This window comes from Miscanthus floridulus, chromosome 11 (genome assembly GCF_019320115.1).
Source record: "Miscanthus floridulus cultivar M001 chromosome 11, ASM1932011v1, whole genome shotgun sequence".
NCBI classification, from domain to species: Eukaryota; Viridiplantae; Streptophyta; class Magnoliopsida; order Poales; family Poaceae; genus Miscanthus; species Miscanthus floridulus.
The window spans coordinates 56,206,695-56,226,275 of record NC_089590.1 but is presented as its reverse complement, the minus strand read 5'-3'; the positions used below and the strand labels follow the sequence as shown (position 1 = coordinate 56,226,275).

The 19,581-nt window shown below is 46.4% G+C and overlaps 3 protein-coding genes and 1 pseudogene across 3 annotated transcripts; 2 read left to right on the top strand and 2 right to left on the bottom strand.

The window, feature by feature from the left end:
• Positions 1-346: 346 nt before the first annotated feature.
• LOC136494009 (glycosyl hydrolase 5 family protein-like) lies at positions 347-3,402 on the bottom strand. Its single transcript, XM_066490149.1, has 3 exons — positions 2,705-3,402; positions 2,365-2,612; positions 347-1,835 (listed from the first exon to the last, which is right to left on the bottom strand). Exons 1-3 carry the CDS (start codon positions 3,140-3,142, stop codon positions 785-787), a joined length of 1,737 nt encoding a protein of 578 aa, XP_066346246.1. The 5' UTR covers positions 3,143-3,402; the 3' UTR covers positions 347-784.
• A 1,408-nt stretch (positions 3,403-4,810) lies between these two features.
• On the bottom strand, positions 4,811-9,215 carry LOC136493472 (glycosyl hydrolase 5 family protein-like). Its single transcript, XM_066489559.1, has 4 exons — positions 8,560-9,215; positions 6,544-6,791; positions 5,933-6,453; positions 4,811-5,557 (listed from the first exon to the last, which is right to left on the bottom strand). The coding sequence occupies exons 1-4, from the start codon at positions 9,034-9,036 to the stop codon at positions 5,064-5,066; spliced, it is 1,740 nt and encodes a 579-aa protein (XP_066345656.1). The 5' UTR covers positions 9,037-9,215; the 3' UTR covers positions 4,811-5,063.
• Positions 9,216-10,677: 1,462 nt separating this feature from the next.
• On the top strand, positions 10,678-12,570 carry LOC136492903 (uncharacterized; annotated as a pseudogene).
• A 1,480-nt stretch (positions 12,571-14,050) lies between these two features.
• LOC136494364 (pentatricopeptide repeat-containing protein At1g08070, chloroplastic-like) lies at positions 14,051-16,460 on the top strand. Its single transcript, XM_066490528.1, has one exon. It carries the CDS (start codon positions 14,051-14,053, stop codon positions 16,130-16,132), a length of 2,082 nt encoding a protein of 693 aa, XP_066346625.1. The 3' UTR covers positions 16,133-16,460.
• Positions 16,461-19,581: the final 3,121 nt, after the last annotated feature.

Below are 19,581 nucleotides of genomic sequence, written 5' to 3'. Positions count from 1 at the left end.
CAATCTATGCACAACGTGTCATACCCCCCAGTGCCACATCATCTAATAAGTGCTACATCTTTAACTGGGACCGTTTGGATCCTTTCATTTTAGAGAAATTGGAATCTATACAGTAGGTTAAGCTATTTGGTTTGGAATTTAACATTCCATAACTTTTTCAAACACATATAAGACTATCTCAAATTCATAGGGTGAGAGACGGAAATTGATTCTATAAATCACTGTTTGTACTCTCCAACTTAAACCACGTTCTTCAACTCGCTTCTCTATAGTAGAAATACAACATATAAGTATATCCATTGTACGGCTAACAATAATATACAAATGTATTCTATATAGAGCCATATTAGCTTAATTAATTTATGTCTAAATTATAATTATTAGAATGAATTCAATTCCAATGATTCAAACATGCCCAATAATTCTTAATCTTTTTGAGAAACGTGTAATTCTTAGTTTTAGTCTATCAAATACAAGACATTCACGTCATACTATCACTTCCTCCTGTAATTTTATCTAATATTTTTAATCGTTTTATTTGTTTTTTAAGTAATTTTTTCAATTTATATAAACATGCAACAATTTTATTTTTTTAGAAAGTCTCGCAGAGAAAGGCATGGGCATGCACTGTGCTGATATATAGTGATATTCTGCTGATCAGTCTCCTCGAGAACACTGCTCAAGTTCTAGGTCAGTGCTTCTCTATTCCCGCCGTTCCACCTCCGCGACGTCACGTGCTACAGCTTACGTAGCCTAGCTGAAGTTATATTCTACGGGGAAACGCTCAAAACGACCTGATCTTCCAGTTTTTGAGCTCGAGCGGCAGCTGCGCGAGCATGGTCGGCTTGGTGGCCACGCTCCTGGTGCTGCTCACGAGCTTGAACCACTGCCCCTGCGGGTCGCAGCTGTTGTCCGCGCTCAGGCAACGGCACGGGTTGGTCACCACGCTCCGGCCGTCCGCGCCCACGTCCAGGCAGAGCATGCCGTCGCTCCCGGCCAACGACGTCGCGTTGACGGCGACGTGCAGCTTGGAGTCAGACACGAGGCTCCACTTCGCCATCGCGTCGCCGCAGCTCACGCCGAGGGTCGCGGGCCTGCCGGCGCCCTCGGCGCGGAGGCACAGCAGCGCGGTGTCCCGCAGCGCCAGCCGCTGCAGCTGCGCGCTGTACTCCCACGCCTCCGTCTCGTTGCAGGGGCCCAGGCCCAGCTCAAGGGGCTGCGTCAGCGTCGGCGACCGGCGGCGCACCACCACGCACATCCCGGACACCGGGTGGAACAGCACGGTGTACGGCGCCGCCTCCGCGAGGCCGGGGCCCCTGAGCGGCCGCTGGAGCGCCTGGACCCTGCGCAGCGCGGTGGCGTTGCGCGGCCTCAACCAGGCCCAGTCGAGGACGCCGTAGACCTCGTCCAGCCCCAGCACGCCCTCGCGGAGGTAGTAGCTCCCCTGCAGCGCCCAGAGCGCCCAGTCCAGGTCCAGGTCGGCCGCGGCGGCGGCGGCGCAGCCGTAGTAGCGGTTGTCGTTGGTGTTGACGCCGCGGTTGTCGACGCCGAACTCGCTGAGGATGACGGGCCAGCCTTTGTCGAGCAGGTAGAAGGCGCGGCGAGTGATGCTGGCCGTGATGCGCGCGCACGCCTGGTTGGCGTTGCTCGAGCTCCACTCGGGGCTGTTGGAGAAGCTGTACCAGTGCACCTCGAACGCCACCTTCCCGGTGAAGCTGAGGTTCACCGGCCGCGAGTTGAGGAAGGCCAGGTCGTTGTCGAATTGGAGGCCCGAGAGGATGACCAGCACGCGCGGGTTCGCCGCGTGCACCGCCTCCGCGCCGCGCTGCATGTACCTGCGTGCGTGTCGACGCGTTAGTTCAGTGGTTGTCAGCAGCTCAGTCATCAACTGCACTGCACCGTTTGCCAGCCGTGCGGCTACCAACCCCAACAACTGTGCTATTCAAAGCTTGTCCTCCAGAACAATTGCTGGTGGCAGGACTGGCACTACCGGTGCACTACACTACAGTGAATGAATGAAGAACTCGTACTGCTGTGCAAGAAACGCCATTACTGATCTTCACATGTTGTGCAGGAGCAGTGCAGACTGCAGAGAGATGTAAAGATAGCGAAGTACTTGTCCTCTGCAGTAGTGTGCACTGTTCCAGTCCTCTGTGCACTGTGCTCCTGCTGGAGTACTATGGTGGTAGGAAGCAAGCTGCCAGTGCCAACCACACACTGCCGTTCATTTACGGGTATTAACACCCATGACAGAGGAGCTAGTACAGTAAAACCAGGATTATCCAGTGTTCTACTTGCACTGATCGTATTTGCATCCTCAGAGTCAGAGAAAAACATGTGGTATGAACAGTTTTGAGTGCTTACTTGTACCAGTCGTTCGCGTTCTGCCTGGCCCCCCTGAGCTCGTTCCGAAGGCTCATGCCGACGACGTTGGGGACGCCGGCGAACATGGTGGCCATCTTGGTGAGGCCGTCCACCCAGACGTCCGGGTCGAATAAGGCGTCGCCGAAGAAGCCGTTGCCGTCGGTGTTGCTGCAGCACCACCCGGGCTTGCTCAGGTGGTTGTCCAGGATCACCATCACGTTGTGCTCGCCCAGGCTGGTCACCACGGCCTGCACATCCGATCCACAACACAACGTCACGTCTGAGTGCTCGGCGCGCCTTGAAGGCGTCGATGAGCTTGAGATCGACGACAGAGACTTGCCTTGAAGGCGTCGATGAGCTTGAGGTCGACGACGCCAGGGTTGTTCACCCTGATGCCGGCGAGCGACTCGGTGAGGTTGAGCCGCTGGAAGGACTGCGCGACGGTGAGGCTGGAGTAGGAGGTGTTGGTGACCAGGAACGTGGGCCACGTGAACCTGACGCAGTTGAACCCCATGGCGGCCACGTCCCCGGCGATGGCGCCGACGGGCCGCTTGCCCAGCCCTTCCGCCAGCATCGGCTCCAGGTGCGACGGCCAGTTCACGCACGCCAGCTTCACCCGGCTCCCGCTCTCGTCCACCACCCACCGCGACGCCGTCGACAGCGTCGTCGGCGCCGCCACGGCCGCCGCCGCGCACCCGTTGTGGCGACACGCTAACAACGAGGCCGCCAGAAGAACGAGGGCCACGCACGCGGCGAGTGGAGAACACGAACACCCCATGGTGATGGCAATGTGAAGGACACGGAGGGCGGTGGACGTGGAGATTTATAGCAGGGCTGCTGGTTGCTTCACGCCATGGCTGACCTGACGGGGCCGGCAGGCGCCGCTGGGCCTCGACATGTGTGCGCACTGCGCACAGGGATCTCTTTCAACAAAGTAGTCTTGCTTGGCGATGATTAATGTTTCAGATATATAATCTATGCTTCCAAGGAAGGTCATTGTGGTGAGTAATGACATCAGTGCTGTGCTCCTAATTCACATCAGAGGGTGGGAAAAACAAATCGGAGGCCAGCCCCGGCTGGTAGAGGGTTGGAGGGAGTTAAATGGCCACCTACCTCCTGCGCTTCAATTTTTCCAAGGACGCCGATGCCGTGCCCGCATTTAGCAACAGCAACCAGCGTACCATTTCTCCTGCGCTTCAATTACTTCGAGTGCCACTGTGCCACAACCCCCTGGAATTGGTTGCAATGTGCAGAAAATGTGTACTAGTGCGTGCGCAATGTGCAGGATGGTTTCGCTTGTAATCTAAGAATTCATGCCGTCCCGCAAGTGCTGCCAAATCATGCAAACTAGTACATGTGATTCCATATATGTCTTCATCAAACGGGCTAAGAATTTTCTAAGCAGAGTAAAGCATTGCCAAATGCTGGTACGGTTGCGTTCAACTGAACGGGCGGAAAGCGACGGGATGAGAATGAACAAGCAGAGCGTAACATATAGAAACCAAAAAAGGTTGTTCTAAGATTCAGGCTCACGCCTCACGCCAGGATTTGTCTTTTGTGTTACTTGGGGTGTCTATAACACGCCCTTGTGTTGTGGGCTTCACGATTTTTTGTTTATAACTATCTGTGGATTTGTACCAGCGAGATTGGCTCTGTAAATGCGAAGTGCGAGAGTTTCAGATGATGATACATTGAAGCAAGGGTGCTGTAGGTAACAATCTCATTTCTTGTTCGCTTGTCTTATGAGCCGTACTTTTTCAGCGAAGCAACGATATTTTTCTCCTACAACAAATTAGCGAACAATACTTTTCAACTTATCTTTTCAGCGAAGATAAATAAGAGTTTTTATAAATGGCCAAAACTCAATCTTGCCACAGCGATAAATCAAATCGCCGAAACTCCGTTTCAAAAATTAAAAAAAAATCACTGAAACTCGGTCTCAAGAGCGATGAACTCACAAAAATTTCAAAAAGAAACTAGACAAAAGAGGAACTAGGCAACATTTTATTAACAAGAACAAAATAGGCATCCGTAATTCACCACGACGAGAAATTGCATTTGGGTGGTCTAACCAAGTGAGCTATCTCAGTTTCCTTTAACTCTCAAAGATCTCGTACACAACATACATGAACATGGACCCTGTTCGCTTCTTTTATAATCCATACTTTTCAGCTTATTTTTTTAGTCGGAATAGTATTTTTTTATCACAACAAATTAGCCGGAACAGTATTTCGGCTTGTTTTTTCAGCGAAGCAAACGGAGCCACGGTGGATATCCAATCTTGGTGCTACAAAACAGCAGCTTTTCAGACAATTTCTCTTCTATCGCCTTGTTCGTTTGGGGTTGTTTGGCTTATAAACCATACTTTTTTCAGCCAACGAACAGTATTTTTCTCTCCCACCAAATCAGCCAACAATACTTTTAGTCATAGCTTATCAGCCAAACAAACTCAAACGAACAGGGCGTATATATTGAAACCAAATTACAGAGCAACATACTCGGCCTTGACAGCCACAAACGCCCACACCAAGTAAGAAACAGCTTACTTCCAAAGCACAATAGATTATTCATACTGTACATTAAAAACCAAACGGTAATGCTACAGTATCCAACTGGCTTCAACAATCCTCTGGATTTTTCCACGTAATTCTCGTTCGTATTCCTCTTTGGTCACATGAAAATGAGCTGCTTTCAAACTTTCAAGAACTAAGGGATGTCGGAGGCCAGGGACCAAGTGATGGCAACTGCAAGATGGAGTCGCCCCCAGGTATGTCTCTACTGCTTAAGATCACTTTGAACCACTGACTCTCAGGGTCACAGGCCGGATCTACGCTTAGGCACTTGCACTGATTTGTTCTGATGGCACCATCAGGGCTGGCGTCCAAGCACACCCTGGTTCCATTTTTCGTGAGCTCAGCCGAAACATGCATCTTCGAATTTGATATTAGGTGCCACTTCGAACTTGGTTTGCTGCAATCAGTGCCAAGCTTTGCATTCTTGCCCACCGACTTCGCTTGAACGCATTGTCCTGTGCTTTTCACTACTAGCTCGTATGCTGAGGTGTAGTTCCAGGCGTTTGATTCGTCGCATGGACCCAACTCAAGTAACTTTGAAGACCTAGCCAAGACGCAAAGCCCACTTTGGGGATGGAATATTATGTTGTATGGCTCTTGACTGTTTGGAAGACCAGGACCTAGCATATAAATAAATATACATTCATTATGAACTGGCTGAAAAAAATTCAGTAAGCATTGCCATGATCCAAAAGTAGTGAAGTTTTATATTCCATGAAGTTCAGTTTTGCTTAAATTTTACTGTCCTGTTTATACACAACCAGCTTCTATGGATTAAATCTACATGTAATGCTGTTGAATGAATCAAAGCTTGAAAGTTCATATAGTTAATCTCTTGAAAGAACTGAAAATTGAATAAAAATATGTACACAAGGTATTACTCTGAGCATACTTTGATCATAAAAACGTGTAATAAACAACAATCTTCACATATTTTAGCTGTGGTTCTCATAATGTTGAAGACTAATATTAATTAGATAGATGAAGTCCCAAACCTTGGAATGGTGATTGGAGAGAATTGATCCTTTTAATGAAGCTAGGATTTCTAGCTGTACACCAGTCCCATGATAGCAATCCATATGATTCATCATAAGCTAAAGTACCCTCTCTGATATAGTAACTCCCTTGCAGAGCCCAAATTGACCAGTCCAGATCCATTTCAGCTGCCACACTTAAGAAGCAGGTAAGATAGCGATTGTCACCAATATGTGTGCCTGACATATCAAATCCAAACTCAGAGAAAAACAACGACCAGCCTTGTTGAAGTAGGAATAATCCTTTAGCCCATATGAAATCAACAACCATCCCACAAGCATCGTTTTGGTTCTGACTTTCCCAATTGCCACCATCTGAGAAGCCATACCAATGTTGCTCATAAACTAACTTTCCGGAAAATGATAGGTTAACTTTTTCTTTGAACAAGAAGCTGAGAGTGTTGTCAAAATCCAGGCCCGATAAAATAACCAGGACGTTAGGGTTTGCAGCATGCACAGCTTCAGCACCCATCTGCATGTACCTAAGTTGGAATTAAAATTGTAAATAAAATTGTTGATACCAAGAGTCACATGAAAAATGACATTTCCATCGCAGCAACATGCCGACATACCTGTACCACAAACTAACATTTTGTTTCGGGCCTCGAAGCTCATTCCGCAAGCTCATGCCAACAACATATTTTGTGTTGTTAAACATAGTCGCCATTGCACTGAGGCCTTTTAACCATTCATCAGGGTCGAAGTACACATCTCCAAAGAAGCCGTTGCCATCAGTTCTGCTGCAGCACCATCCTGGAGTGGTCATTTGGTTGTCAAGTATGACCATAATACCTTTGCTGGCTAATGATGACACCACTTCCTATGGTGAATTCAACTAATGTCAGAAGGACTACAATTATCATAATTCATTTATCCATTGATAAGTTAATAACAAATGTTTTTAGTTTAACTTGATTTCTAGTCTAGTATTCTGTCCATGTCACAGAACAGTACACCTAATACACCAGTTGACAATTTGGCATCTTTTATAGTCATCATAACAAAACCTACAAAGCAATACCTGTTCTAGCTAGAACTTTGATACTTGCAAGGCACCCTCACATTGGACCATTGATTTGGTGAGTAGTAGGTATGTTTTCTGTGTTGAAACTAATTGGATAAGAACAGTTGAAGGAGAACTATTTCTTTCCTAGAACACACAAGAGAGTAGAGGGAGAACTATTAAGCAACTATTCTTTGTGTTTCCTGAAATAGCCCAGATCTTTCCTGATTGGGCTTGAGCCCTCAATTTGTAAAAGATGTTTCATACTTTTAAAAGGAGAAGAATATCCTAAGCTTCTTTGGTGAGCTCTTTGATGAAATTCTGTGCTTTAGTAGGAATCTCAGATCTGCAGAGTTTGGACTTCTGAAGCAAGTACAGTTTGTTTTAGTAAAATGAAATAGCATTAATGAAATCCTACGCATTCAGGTTTCCTCTTGTTCGTAAAGTTTTGACTTGTTAAGCAATCTGTTTTAGCCAGCAGAGAGTTTGGAAGCAAGTACAACTTGTTTTAGTAAAAATCAAATAGCACTAATGAGATCCTAGGCATTCATTTGATTAAAAAAAAAGAGATCCTAGGCATTCAAGTTTCCTCTTCTTTGTAACGGTTGGACTTGTTAAGCAACCTGTTTTGGCCAAAAACAGCGTGAGTTACTGGTTTAGCCATACTTCAACTGATTCATGACATAATCTTGCTTCAGACAGTATAATTAAGGCAGTCGCTTGCCCATTATAATGATTGAATTTTTTTCATATAAAAAAAGACAATCTAATTCCACGCCTGCAATCCAGGTACAGTGTTAACTGACAAGACATTGTTAAATTCGACTTCAATTTGACCTTGCAAGACCAGCAATTCCGCAATACTACTTGATCTGCTAAAAAAATAGGTTATTTGAGTTTTTTTTGCTTAGTTTTGTAACTTTGACGTGTACACAAAGTGCACTAACACGGCAACACCTACCACATCCAATTAATTTCATTAACTATTTTTTCATAGTGCGTTTATTTGGCATTGTTGATGTTATACATTTCTTTTTTACAAATTTGATCAGACTTAGATAAGTTTGACTTAACGAAAATTAGTACTTGCCAATTCAAAGCTAAGAGAAAGAAGCTATATCAAATTATTTTCCTCGTTCTCACTTGGGCCAGCGCCGGTCACATTAACAGTAACAGTGCTTTTGCAGGGTGGGAGCTGGCCGCCAGGGTTCGATCCCTGGCTCCTACAATGCTCCTCCAAAGAAGGCCAGGTTAAGTAAGCCTTATCTAAAAAACATAAACAGCGCTTGGATTTTTTTTTTTTTGACAACAAGCGCTTGATTGATAGGGGTTTTTTTTATACAACAAGCGCTTGATTGATAGTGCCACAAAATCAGCCGAAAGAAGAAATAGAACCCCGATTAAACCAACAATCCTAGTTCTTGAGTAACCAAAAGAAGAAATAGAACCCCGATAAAACCAACAATCCTAGTTCTTGAGTAACCGAAAGAAGAAATAGAACCTCGATTAAACCAACAATCCTAGTTCTTGAGTAACAATTAAATACAATTTTGAGTGCTCCACTGAGCGAAAAAAAAAAACGTACCCGGAACACGTCGACGAGGGGCAGGTCGAGGAGGGCGGGGTTGTTGACCCGCACGCCGGCGACGGACTCCAGCATGCCGAGGCGCTCCAGCGACCACCGCAGCGGCAGCGAAGCGAGCGTGGCGTTGGTGGCGAGGTAGGTCGGCCAGGTGAGCCTGACGCAGTTGAACCCCATCGCCGCCACGCGCGCTGCGATGTCCGACACGCCGCGCCGCGCCAGGCCCTCAGCGGCTGCGGGCTCGAGGTGCGAAGCCCAGTTCGCGCACGCCAGTTTCACGCGCCGCCCGTCCGCGCCCACAATCCACCGCGACGCCGTCGAGAGCGGCAGCGCTGGGAGCGAGGCCGCCGCCATGAGCGCGGGTAGGAGGAGTAGGGCGAGGAGGAGCAGTGGAGAGGTGGAGGCCGCCATGGTGATTTGTTGGTGTGCGGAGACTATGGCGGATCCGGAATTTAAATGGGGCTTTTTGATTCCTGCCATCGCAATTTTCCGCCATTACAATTCGTCTTATTAGAAGATTGCCATTACAATTCTCGATATCCCTGTTCGTTGCCCTCGTCTACGTATCCAATCAGCTAGGGCCGGTCGTCGGATGCATACGCAATGCATATGGACGCCGATGCCCCTCCTCCCTAAGTCTTTGAAGCCGCAGCGGCTCCTCTTCATTACCCCCAGTCATCTCCGTTCCCCTTGAGCTTTCTTCTCCATCTCCGTCCCCCTCCTCAGGAACCCTAACCCTAGAAACCAGCCACCGCCGGAGCCTCTTCCACCCGCTGGAGTCAACGTTGAACCCTAACCTGGCGGCCACCGGCGATGTTGGAGGCACCGTGATGGCGGGAAGCGCAGGCTCCGCGCCTCCGTGCGCATCCACTGTTGCGGCGACGATGGAGGAACGCGGTAGCAGGTACCCAATCTTCGCCTTTCTTCTCCGTTTGCTCATCAAAGTTGGCGATTAGGCATTTAATTTCCTTGTATTGTTGATGAACTGTGCATGTATACACTTCGACTGGGGATGGATTTACTGCTTGTTAGGGATGGGATGTTTGCGCTAGAGGTCAAAGTTGAAGCTTTTGCTTCAAAAGACTTGAGTGGTAGGAAATCATACACAAAAGGCCGAGTGTTTAAGTTGGATGGGAGTATGGGTCACTGACACTAGACTTGCTGTTGAAACATCTGGCAACTGAATTGAATCTGTGCAATAACCAGACGCCTACAGTTTGGTTCTTTGACAAAAGATTGAATGAGGATGCTAGACTAGTTGATGAGATACAGATGGTTGATTTGTTTGAAATGCATAAGGAGGAGATGACTTGCCAGGTTGTAGTAGGTGTATTTGATAGTTCAATCTGTGTGGAGCATGAGTTTGATGCACTGGAGCCTCTCTATATGGTTCCTCCTGATGATGTCGCAGAATTAGGCACTCATGATGTTAACCTTCTTACACAACATACTAGTGGTGGTACTGAGCCAACAAATGAGCCGCATGCTGCTCCTAAGAATCCAAAGGCAGCTTCTGAGTTAGAACCAGATAGAGAACCAGATATTTTTGATAACGAAGAAGAATATGTGGGAATTGATGATGAAGCCATGTATGATGAAGAACCTACACACCAAACTAAGTTTCCACAGCCACATGTTGATCCATCGTTTGACAATGCTAACACTAATGCTACTGTTGATCCATCATTTGACTTTGTAAATGTTGAGGCAGAGGTGGATGATGCTGATCCTCTAGAGATCAATGTCTTGCATGACCCTGAGAACCCAAAGATTGTGAAGGGAGCATTGTTTCCTGATATCACTTCATTCAGGAAAGCAATTCGACATTATGCTATGAAGACTGGGTTTGAGTTTGCTGCTGCTGGTTACAAATCTGACAAGTCAAGGTTCATAGCTAAGTGTGCTGCTGAGAGGTACCCTTGGCGTATACATGCTTCCACCATTTTTGATAAGAAAACTGTACAGGTACATTTGTTTTCAGATTTGTGATGTATCATTCTCTCTGTTACCATTTCTTTGGATATTTTATTTAGTTAATTAATTTTTTTATTCCCTGTTGTACAGATCAAAGTGTTGCCTGCAGACCACGAGTGTGCTACCACCAAGCTAACAGTAGGAAGGATGGCTAGTCAGGGCTAGTGTGCAGATAGGCTTGGAGATTGGATTAAGAAAAACCCAACAAAGAGAGCAAAGGATGCAAAGGACAAATTGGAAGGTGACTATGGAATTAAGCTGAAGTACTCAAAAGCTTGGTCTAGTTTGAAGGTTGCCTTGGATCAAATACATGGTAAGTATGAGGAAAGCTTTCACCTTCTTTTTCAACTAGGCTGCACAGCTAGAAATAAGTTCACCTGGAAGTAGAGTAGAGATAGAGTTAGAGAAGGTTGGTAAAAAGAATAGGTTCAAGAGGATTTTTGTTGCTTTGAAGCCTTGCATTGATGGATTCCTAGCAGGTTGTAGACCCTTTGTAGGAGTAGATGCTTCGTTTCTGAATGGAAAGTATACTGGACAGTTGGCTTCTGCAACAGGTGTAGATGGGCACAACTGGTTATATCATATTGCATTTGGTGTGTTTCACTTAGAGACTGAGGACAACTGGAAGTGGTTCCTAGAGAATTTGCATAGTGCCATAGGAGACCCTCCAGGACTTGTGTTATGTTCAGATGCTTGTAAAGGATTAGAGAAAGCTGTGGGGGCTGTTTTCCCACAAGCTGAAAACAGGGAGTGTACTAGGCACATGTACAACAACTTCATGAAACACTACTCAGGGGATATTTTCACTGACCACCTATACCCTGCTGCAAGGAGCTATACAGAAGGCATGTTCAAGTGGCATACGAAGAAAATCTTTCAGTTTGCTCCAGCTGCAATTGACTACCTTCAAGAGTATCATCCTAGGATATGGTACAGAAGTGGCTTCTCTGAGGATAGTAAATGTGATTATTTAACTAATAATGTCTCTGAGTCCTTCAATGCTCAGATCAAGGACTTAAAAGGACTTCATCTCCATGAGTTAGTTGACATGATAAGAGAGTTGATAATGGAGAAAAGGTACATAAGAAAGAAGATTGCATAGAAATGGGCAGAAGGAATCCTACCTGGAGTCATGAAGGACTTGAACCTTATAAGTAAGAACCTCAAAGTTGTGAAGGTTAAAGTTAGTGATGATGACTTTACAGAGGTGACACTGTTGGATGACTGGAACAACCAGAGAAGGCACACAGTAGATCTTAAAAATAACAAGTGTTCATGCAGGGAATGGCAGGTAACTGGCAAGCCATGCAAGCATGTCTTGGCATGGATACTATCCAACAGAGGTATGCGCATAGATGATTTTGTGCATGAATATTACTCTGTTGCTAGGTTCAAAGCTACCTATGAGGATAGAGTTGAACCAATGCCAGACAGATCGTAGTGGCCAGAAATTGATCTTGGGTTTAAGGTTCACCCACCTCTGCTGGGAAGAGCAGCATGTAGGCCTAAGGTTCAAAGACAAAGAGGGTGCCTAGAAAAAAATCCAGACAAAAAGAAAGTGAGATGCAGCAGATGTGGAGGTTTTGGACACTTCGCCAAGACCTGCAAACTTGAAATGGTTGGAGAGGATGGCGAAACTGCTACAACAAAGAAAAGGTTAGCTTTACCTTGAATTTCAGTTCAATTATCTAGTGCTGTTAATTATTTGAGGCTGTTAATTATCTAGGACTGTTAATTGTTTATGCCTGTTAATTAGTGGATAAAACATGTACAGGAAGAGGACAGATTGCACCCTTGAAAAAGAAGCTGGACCATCAAATGGGAAGAAAAAGAAGGGAACAAAGAAGAAGAAAACTCCTACGAAGAAAAAAACTCCCTTGAAGAAGAAGCAGAAGAGAGATGCTGCTGCTCCTCCACCAAAGGTCGTTAGAAGCCTGAAGGACTTAATCTGTGATGGTGGACAGTGACCCTCTTGGTTGTGATGATGGACAATGACCCTTTTGGTGAATGTGAAACCTTTTGTGAACTTGTTTTGGTTATGTAATGGCCTGTGAATTTGTAGATGGCTGTGAACTGTGAACTGCTGCCTACAATGGCCTGTGACATGTGCACTGGATGCTGTGAACTATGAACTGGTGCCTATGAATGGTCTGCGCTGCTTGTAAACTTGAGCAAACTATTTGCTGAATTTCTTAATGCTTGTAAACTTGAACAAGCTTCAATGCTCTTGTGAGGAATGCTATTGTCATTTTGAAGTAGAATCATGGTAATGTCAAGATGTGCCATTTCAGTTTGTAATATTTCAGTTTCCTTTGAATAATGCTACTGTCAATCTGAATTTTTCTCAGTTTCAGTCATGGTATGACAACATACATGAGGTATGACCAACAAATAATTTTTGAAACTAAATTCCATTGACATATAGCAGGCAGCATACATACATTCCAGTTCATCCTCTTGGAATTGTCATACAACATGAGAGACTAACAAAATAATTCTTAATTAACTAGGTCCATATTTTGCTCATAAGACATCCTAAAGCTACACCTACACACAGTGCTGCTATCACAACATAATCCATTTTCACCCTCTGTACTTGGATCTTCAGATCACCCACATCACTCACGGCACTGTCAATTTTCTGCCTCAATGCATCCACCTCTCGCTTCATGTCTAGAATGTGGTCAACAGAACCACCAACATGGTGCCCAGGACTATGAGGAATCGCCTTCTTCCACTGAGTTGGGAGTTGCACTTTGTTGCGTAAGAATGCAACATATTGGTCCTCGGACATGATGATGCCACATGTTGTTGGGTCGTCCTGCATCCAACGAAACCCTAGCCGCATGAACACCAACCAAGAACTCCAAATCGAACACAAATTCGACAGAAATTGACTTACTTTGATGTTGTTAGGGCACTTCACGAAGCTTTAGCCATAAGTATCCTTCTTCTTGCTTATGATCCGTATGAGCTGGACGAAGCAGTGGGGGCAATCCACGAGCGCGGGCAACGGCAGGCTCTGCGACGAGCTGGAGGCAGTCGCTGGCGGCGGCCTATAATGGGTGCCACTCATCCTCAACAGTGGCAAGCGTCAAAGCCAGGCGGCCGTCGGCGGTGCGGTACGCGATAGCGGCAGACAGACGACGGCAATGGTGTGCGGGCGAACGAGAAGAAAAAAGGAGATGAATGGGGGCTTCTGCCTTATCCTGAAGCCAGGGGCAATATAATCATATACGCAAATACGTAGCCTGCATGTGGGGTCATGTACAAGGAAGATGTAGATGAGGGCAACGAACAGGGGTATCGAGAATTGTAATGGCAATCTTCCAATAAGACGAATTATAATGGCAATCTTCGAACATTGGAAAATTGCGATGGCAGGAATCAAAAAGCCCATTTAAATGAAGGGCAGGTGTCTCTATCGTGTGGGCCCTATTACGGTTGGTCAAGATGTCAGTGTCTCAGTAGAAGCTACTTGGATAACCAACGATAAGCAGTTAAACCCAAGGCAACTTGAATGGCCACCGCCGTCCCCACGGCGGCTCTCCCCACACCGGCCCGCGCCGGGCCGGCGCCGCCCCGTGCTCCACTCCGCGCAGATCCGCGCTACTTGACACAGCTCCAGGCGGCACTAATCAAGTCCGGGGAGCTCACCGCCTCGCCCAAATCCTTCCACTCCCTCCTCGAGGCGGCCGCCGCCTCTCCGACGCTGCTCCCCTACGCGGTCAGCCTGTTCCGTTTGGGCCCGCGGCCGCCCCCTTCCACGCCGTGCTACAACGTCCTTATGCGAGCTTTCCTTCACGCGGGCCACCCGGAGGACGCCCTGCCCCTGTTCGTCGAAATGCTCGGCGCTGCTTCGGCCTGCCCTGACCAGCACACCGTCGCCTGCGTCCTCAAGTCATGCTCCAGGATGTGCGCGCTGGATGTAGGGCGCGGCGTCCAGGCGTACGCCATCAAGCGTGGGCTCATGGCCGATCGGTTCGTTCTGAGCAGCTTGATTCATATGTACGCGAGCTGTAGGGATGTTTCAGCGGCACGGCTTCTGTTCGATGCGGTGGAGGAGAATGGCGCGGTGATGTGGAACGCAATCATCACGGCGTACTTGAAGAACGGATATTGGATGGAGGTGGTGGAGATGTTTAAGGGCATGCTTGAGGTTGGTCTGGCCTTTGATGAAGTCACATTGGTGAGTGTCGTCACGGCATGTGGACGAATAGGTGATGCGAAGCTTGGGAAGTGGGTTGCTGGATATGTGGATGAAAAGGGCCTGGTGAGGAGCCGAAACTTGATGACTGCACTGATCGACATGTATGCCAAGTGTGGAGAGCTTGGTAAGGCACGGAGGTTGTTCGATGGGATGCAGTCCAGGGATGTGGTTGCTTGGAGCGCAATGATCTCAGGTTACACGCAGGCAGATCAATGTCAAGAGGCACTTGCTCTTTTCAGTGAGATGCAGCTTGCTGGAGTTGAGCCGAATAATGTGACCATGGTCAGCGTGCTCTCTGCTTGTGCTGTCCTGGGTGCACTTGAGACAGGAACGTGGGTGCATTCCTACATAAGAAGGAAGCGTTTACCTCTCACAATTATTCTTGGCACTGCATTGGTGGACTTCTACGCAAAGTGTGGATGCATTGACAAGGCAGTTGAAGCATTCGAGTCAATGCCTGTGAAGAACTCATGGACATGGACAGCCTTGATAAAGGGCATGGCAACCAATGGAAGGGGCAGGGAAGCATTGGAGCTCTTCTCATCCATGCGCAAGGCCAGTGTCGAGCCCACCTATGTGACATTCATTGGTGTTCTCATGGCTTGCAGTCACAGCTGCTTAGTTGAAGAGGGTCGCCGGCATTTTGATAGCATGACTCAGGATTATGGCATTAAGCCAAGAGCTGAGCACTATGGATGTATTGTGGATCTATTGGGGCGGGCTGGTTTGGTAGATGAGGCGTACCAGTTTATCAGAACCATGCCCATCGAGCCAAGCACTGTTATCTGGAGGGCGCTACTGTCTTCCTGCGCAGTTCACAAAAATGTTGAAATCGGGGAAGAAGCACTAAAGCAGATCATCTCCTTGAACTCCCGTCACAGTGGTGATTACATACTTATGTCAAATATATATGCATCAGTGGGACAATGGAAGGATGCAGCAATGGTTCGAAAGGAAATGAAGGACAGAGGGATTGAGAAAACTCCAGGTTGTAGTCTCATTGAGCTGGATGGGGTTGTCTTCGAGTTCTTTGCTGAAGACAGTGACCACCCCCAATTGAGGGAGATATACCAGAAAGTTGAGGAGATGATTGACAGGATCAAGATGGCTGGGTATATCCCAAATATAGCTGATGTGAGGCTAGAAGTTGATGAGCATGAGAAGGAAGTATCTGTTTCCCATCACAGTGAGAAGTTGGCCATTGCATTTGGCCTAATGAAGTTGGACCCTGGTGCAACAATTCGCTTATCGAAGAATCTAAGAGTGTGCACAGACTGCCACTCAGCCACAAAGTTGATTTCCAAGGTGTACAATAGGGAGATTGTTGTTCGAGACTGGAATAGATTTCATCATTTCAAGGATGGTACTTGCTCCTGCAATGATTACTGGTGACACAAGTTCTCTGTATTTTGCTAAGATCCAGCATCTTCGTTTCGGCTTTTTTTGTGCTGTGGCTGCATCAGGTTTTAGCTACAGTAGAAAGCAGTTTTCTGTTTGCAGACACAGCTCCAGCTGCAGCGAGTGCGCCCCATGTTTCTTTTAGATGAGGATGGACATCAGGTGCACCTGCCCAGTTTGAGGGGAGTGGAAGACAGATTCACATAGTAACCTGTTTCCACTGTGGGTACTTCTTACTGCCAGTAACAATTTGTTTGACAATCAAGATAACACGCAGCTTGGTATACGTTATTATAATATTAAAATCCATACTCGCGGGAGGATTCGCGGTCAGAGAGGCTATCTTCGTGCCTTGCCCAACATACTTACGTGTTGCCGTAAGTGCGTCTGCTGCCCTTTACGCGTGGGCTTCGTGTCGGCGATATCTGCCGAGTGTCTTGGTGAGCTGGGCCTTGCCATAGCTACTGTTGCCACATGGGCCAGCGAGACCTGGGCCCTGGGTGTTGCGCCTGTTATCTGCAACGGTGCCTGAGAAGGTCGGGCATCCTCCTCGTGAAACTGATGGCGCCTGTTCGTCAATGCGTGGCGTCTTCCCGTTCTCCTCCCTCTCTCTAGCACGCTTCGGTGACGACTGCCACTACCGTCCTTGGTCTTCTCTCCCAGTAGATAAAAAGCTAATGTAAAATTGACGAACCCCACATATATGTTATCAGAATCACATAAATATTGGGCTCCATTTGTTATCTCTATCACCGAGTTGATATCATTCTATTTATTTGTCATCAGTAAACTGAACTACATGTCACTACTAGAGAACAGACTTTAAAACGATGTTCCAATTTAGCATTAACTTCGGCATTTTTTTTTTGCCTCCGGGACTAAAGGTCCCTGCCCAACGGTCGTCCGCGGGGCATAGTCCCGGTTGGTAATATCAACCGGGACTAAAGCTTTTAGTCCCGGTTTGGACCCCTAACCGGGACTAATTATCCCGGCCTATAATTCAGCTCATTTCTTCCTCCCGAGCCCGAGCCATTCCATTCAAACTCACTGCCTCTGTTCTCCAGCTTGCTGTTGTTCTTGCTTTCTCCCTCTCCATTGGTGTTGCTCTTCGATTTTGGAGGTAACAAACTTAATCCTCTTATATTTTATCAGTAGCTTATCTCATTTTGCGATGTAGATGCATGTGTAACTTTATATGTTGGACTTTATTATGATTTTATATGTTATTTTTAGCTCAAAATCACATGATGATTTGCATATATGTTTGGATAAACAAAAGTTAAATTAGTTTATCAAAATCACGCCTCGCTCGTCCTCGCTGGAGCACGCGCCATCCTCGTCCCCGGTGGCTTACGTGATCTTAGAATTATTTTTTCCATGAAATGAAAAACTTAGAAAATTGTTAGAAAATTGTAGAAAATCTGTACTAGTTGAACTTGCAGACCGTGTTCAGCTCGGCAAGCATGTTCTCTGCCGAGCGGTAACGGACGTCAAGGAGGAGCTTTGATTCTACGAGGGAGAGCGGCAACGGTCGTGGAAGACCGTGTTCCCTTTCTCGTAGAATCAGAGCTCTTCCTTGTCCAAGTACGGTGCCGTCTGGTGGAGAAATGCTCGCCGAGATGATCACGTAAGCAAGGTCAACTAGTACGGATGGTTATTTATTGAAACATGTTTTTGAGCTATAATTTGATGGATATTTGATAACTTCAGACCTACAAATGTTATCTACAAATGTTACTATCCTCGGCAACCTAAACGCCCGCGAGCTCGCCGATATCGAGCAGGTCACTTAGAATTATTTTTTTCATGAAATGAAATACTTAGAAATCATGCCTTTTATTTTTTAGAATTAAATTTTCCATGAAATAAAAAACTTAGAAAATAGTTAGAAAATTGTAGAAAATCCGTACTAGTTGAACTTGTGGACCGTGTTCAGGTCGGCGAGCATGTTCTCTGCCGAACGGTAACGGACGTCAAGGAGGAGCTTTGATTCTACGAGGGAGAGCGGCAACGATCGTGGAAGACCATGTTCCCTTTCTCGTAGAATCAGAGCTCTTCCTTGGCCAAGTACGGTGTCGTCCGGTGGAGAAATGTTCGCCGAGTTGATCACGTAAGCAAGGTCAACTAGTACGGATGGTTATTTATTGAAACATGTTTTTAAGCTATAATTTGATGGATATTTGATAACTTCAGACCTATAAATGTCATCTACAAATGTTACTATCCTCGGCAACCTAAACGTTCGTGAGCTCACCGATATCGAGCAGGTCACTTAGAATTATTTTTTGCATGAAATGAACTACTTAGAAATCATGCCTTTTTTTTAGAATTAAATTTTTCATGAAATGAAAAACTTAGTAAATAGTTAGAAAATTATAGAAAATCCGTACTAGTTGAACTTGCGGACCGTGTTCAGCTCGGCCAACATGTTCTCTGCCGAGCGGTAACGGACGTCAAAGAGGAACTTTGATTCTACGAGGGAGAGCGGCAACGGTCGTGGAAGACCGTGTTCCCTTTCTCGTAGAATCGGAGCTCTTTCTTGGTCAAGTACGGTGCCGTCCGGTGGAGAAATACTGGCCGAGATGATCACGTAAGCAAGGTCAACTAGTACGGATGGTTATTTATTGAAACATGTGAAATCCGTACTAGTTTTATTTAAATATATCATTTTAGAAAATATAAAATTTACACTAGTTTGCAAAAAATAAGTATAGAAAGTAGATGACAACTGGTACCGGATCCTCGGCCTCTCGTTCGGTTGCGAAACGACTGAGGCCAGAACTCTCTCTCATTATCTGCGGCAAGTGTAAGCAGAATATTGTGATGGAGTACCGAGTCAAGAGACAGGGACCCAACAAGGGTCGTGTTTTCTACAAGTGCCCGGATCGCGATGTGAGTTTCTTACGCATTTTATAATTATGGCTAATTAACCTGCTTTTCTTGAATATTTTTGACTAAATATTTTTTGGCTTTAATTTAAGTGGGAGGGCAATGGATGCGATGGGATCAGATGGTTATAGGAGTGCTATTCTCAAGTGGCAGAACCTAGAAGCAGAGATTACTGCCAAGGGAATTATACCTGAAACAATAGAGAAGAACTGGCCTCAACGCGCGAAGAATTGGTTCTACGCTCATGGGGGAAGCCTAGACCCAGACACTGGCAAGCTAATTTTCGGCCAAAAAATTGAGAGAGCAACACAGAGACTAGCTCGTGCTAGGGAAGAAGCTGATAGTGGTGTTTTCAAGCCCAACAGAGAGAAGGATGAATTGACATATGCCCTAGAGAATCCCGAACACGGTGGTCGAACAAGAGGCTATGGGGCGGTTCCGTGGCTACACGCATTCTCAGCAGACAAGGATACCTATAGAAGCCGCCAGAGAAAGAAGGATGAGGAGGCAGAACGAATCCGTGCATTGGAGCAATTTGTTGATGAGTCACGACA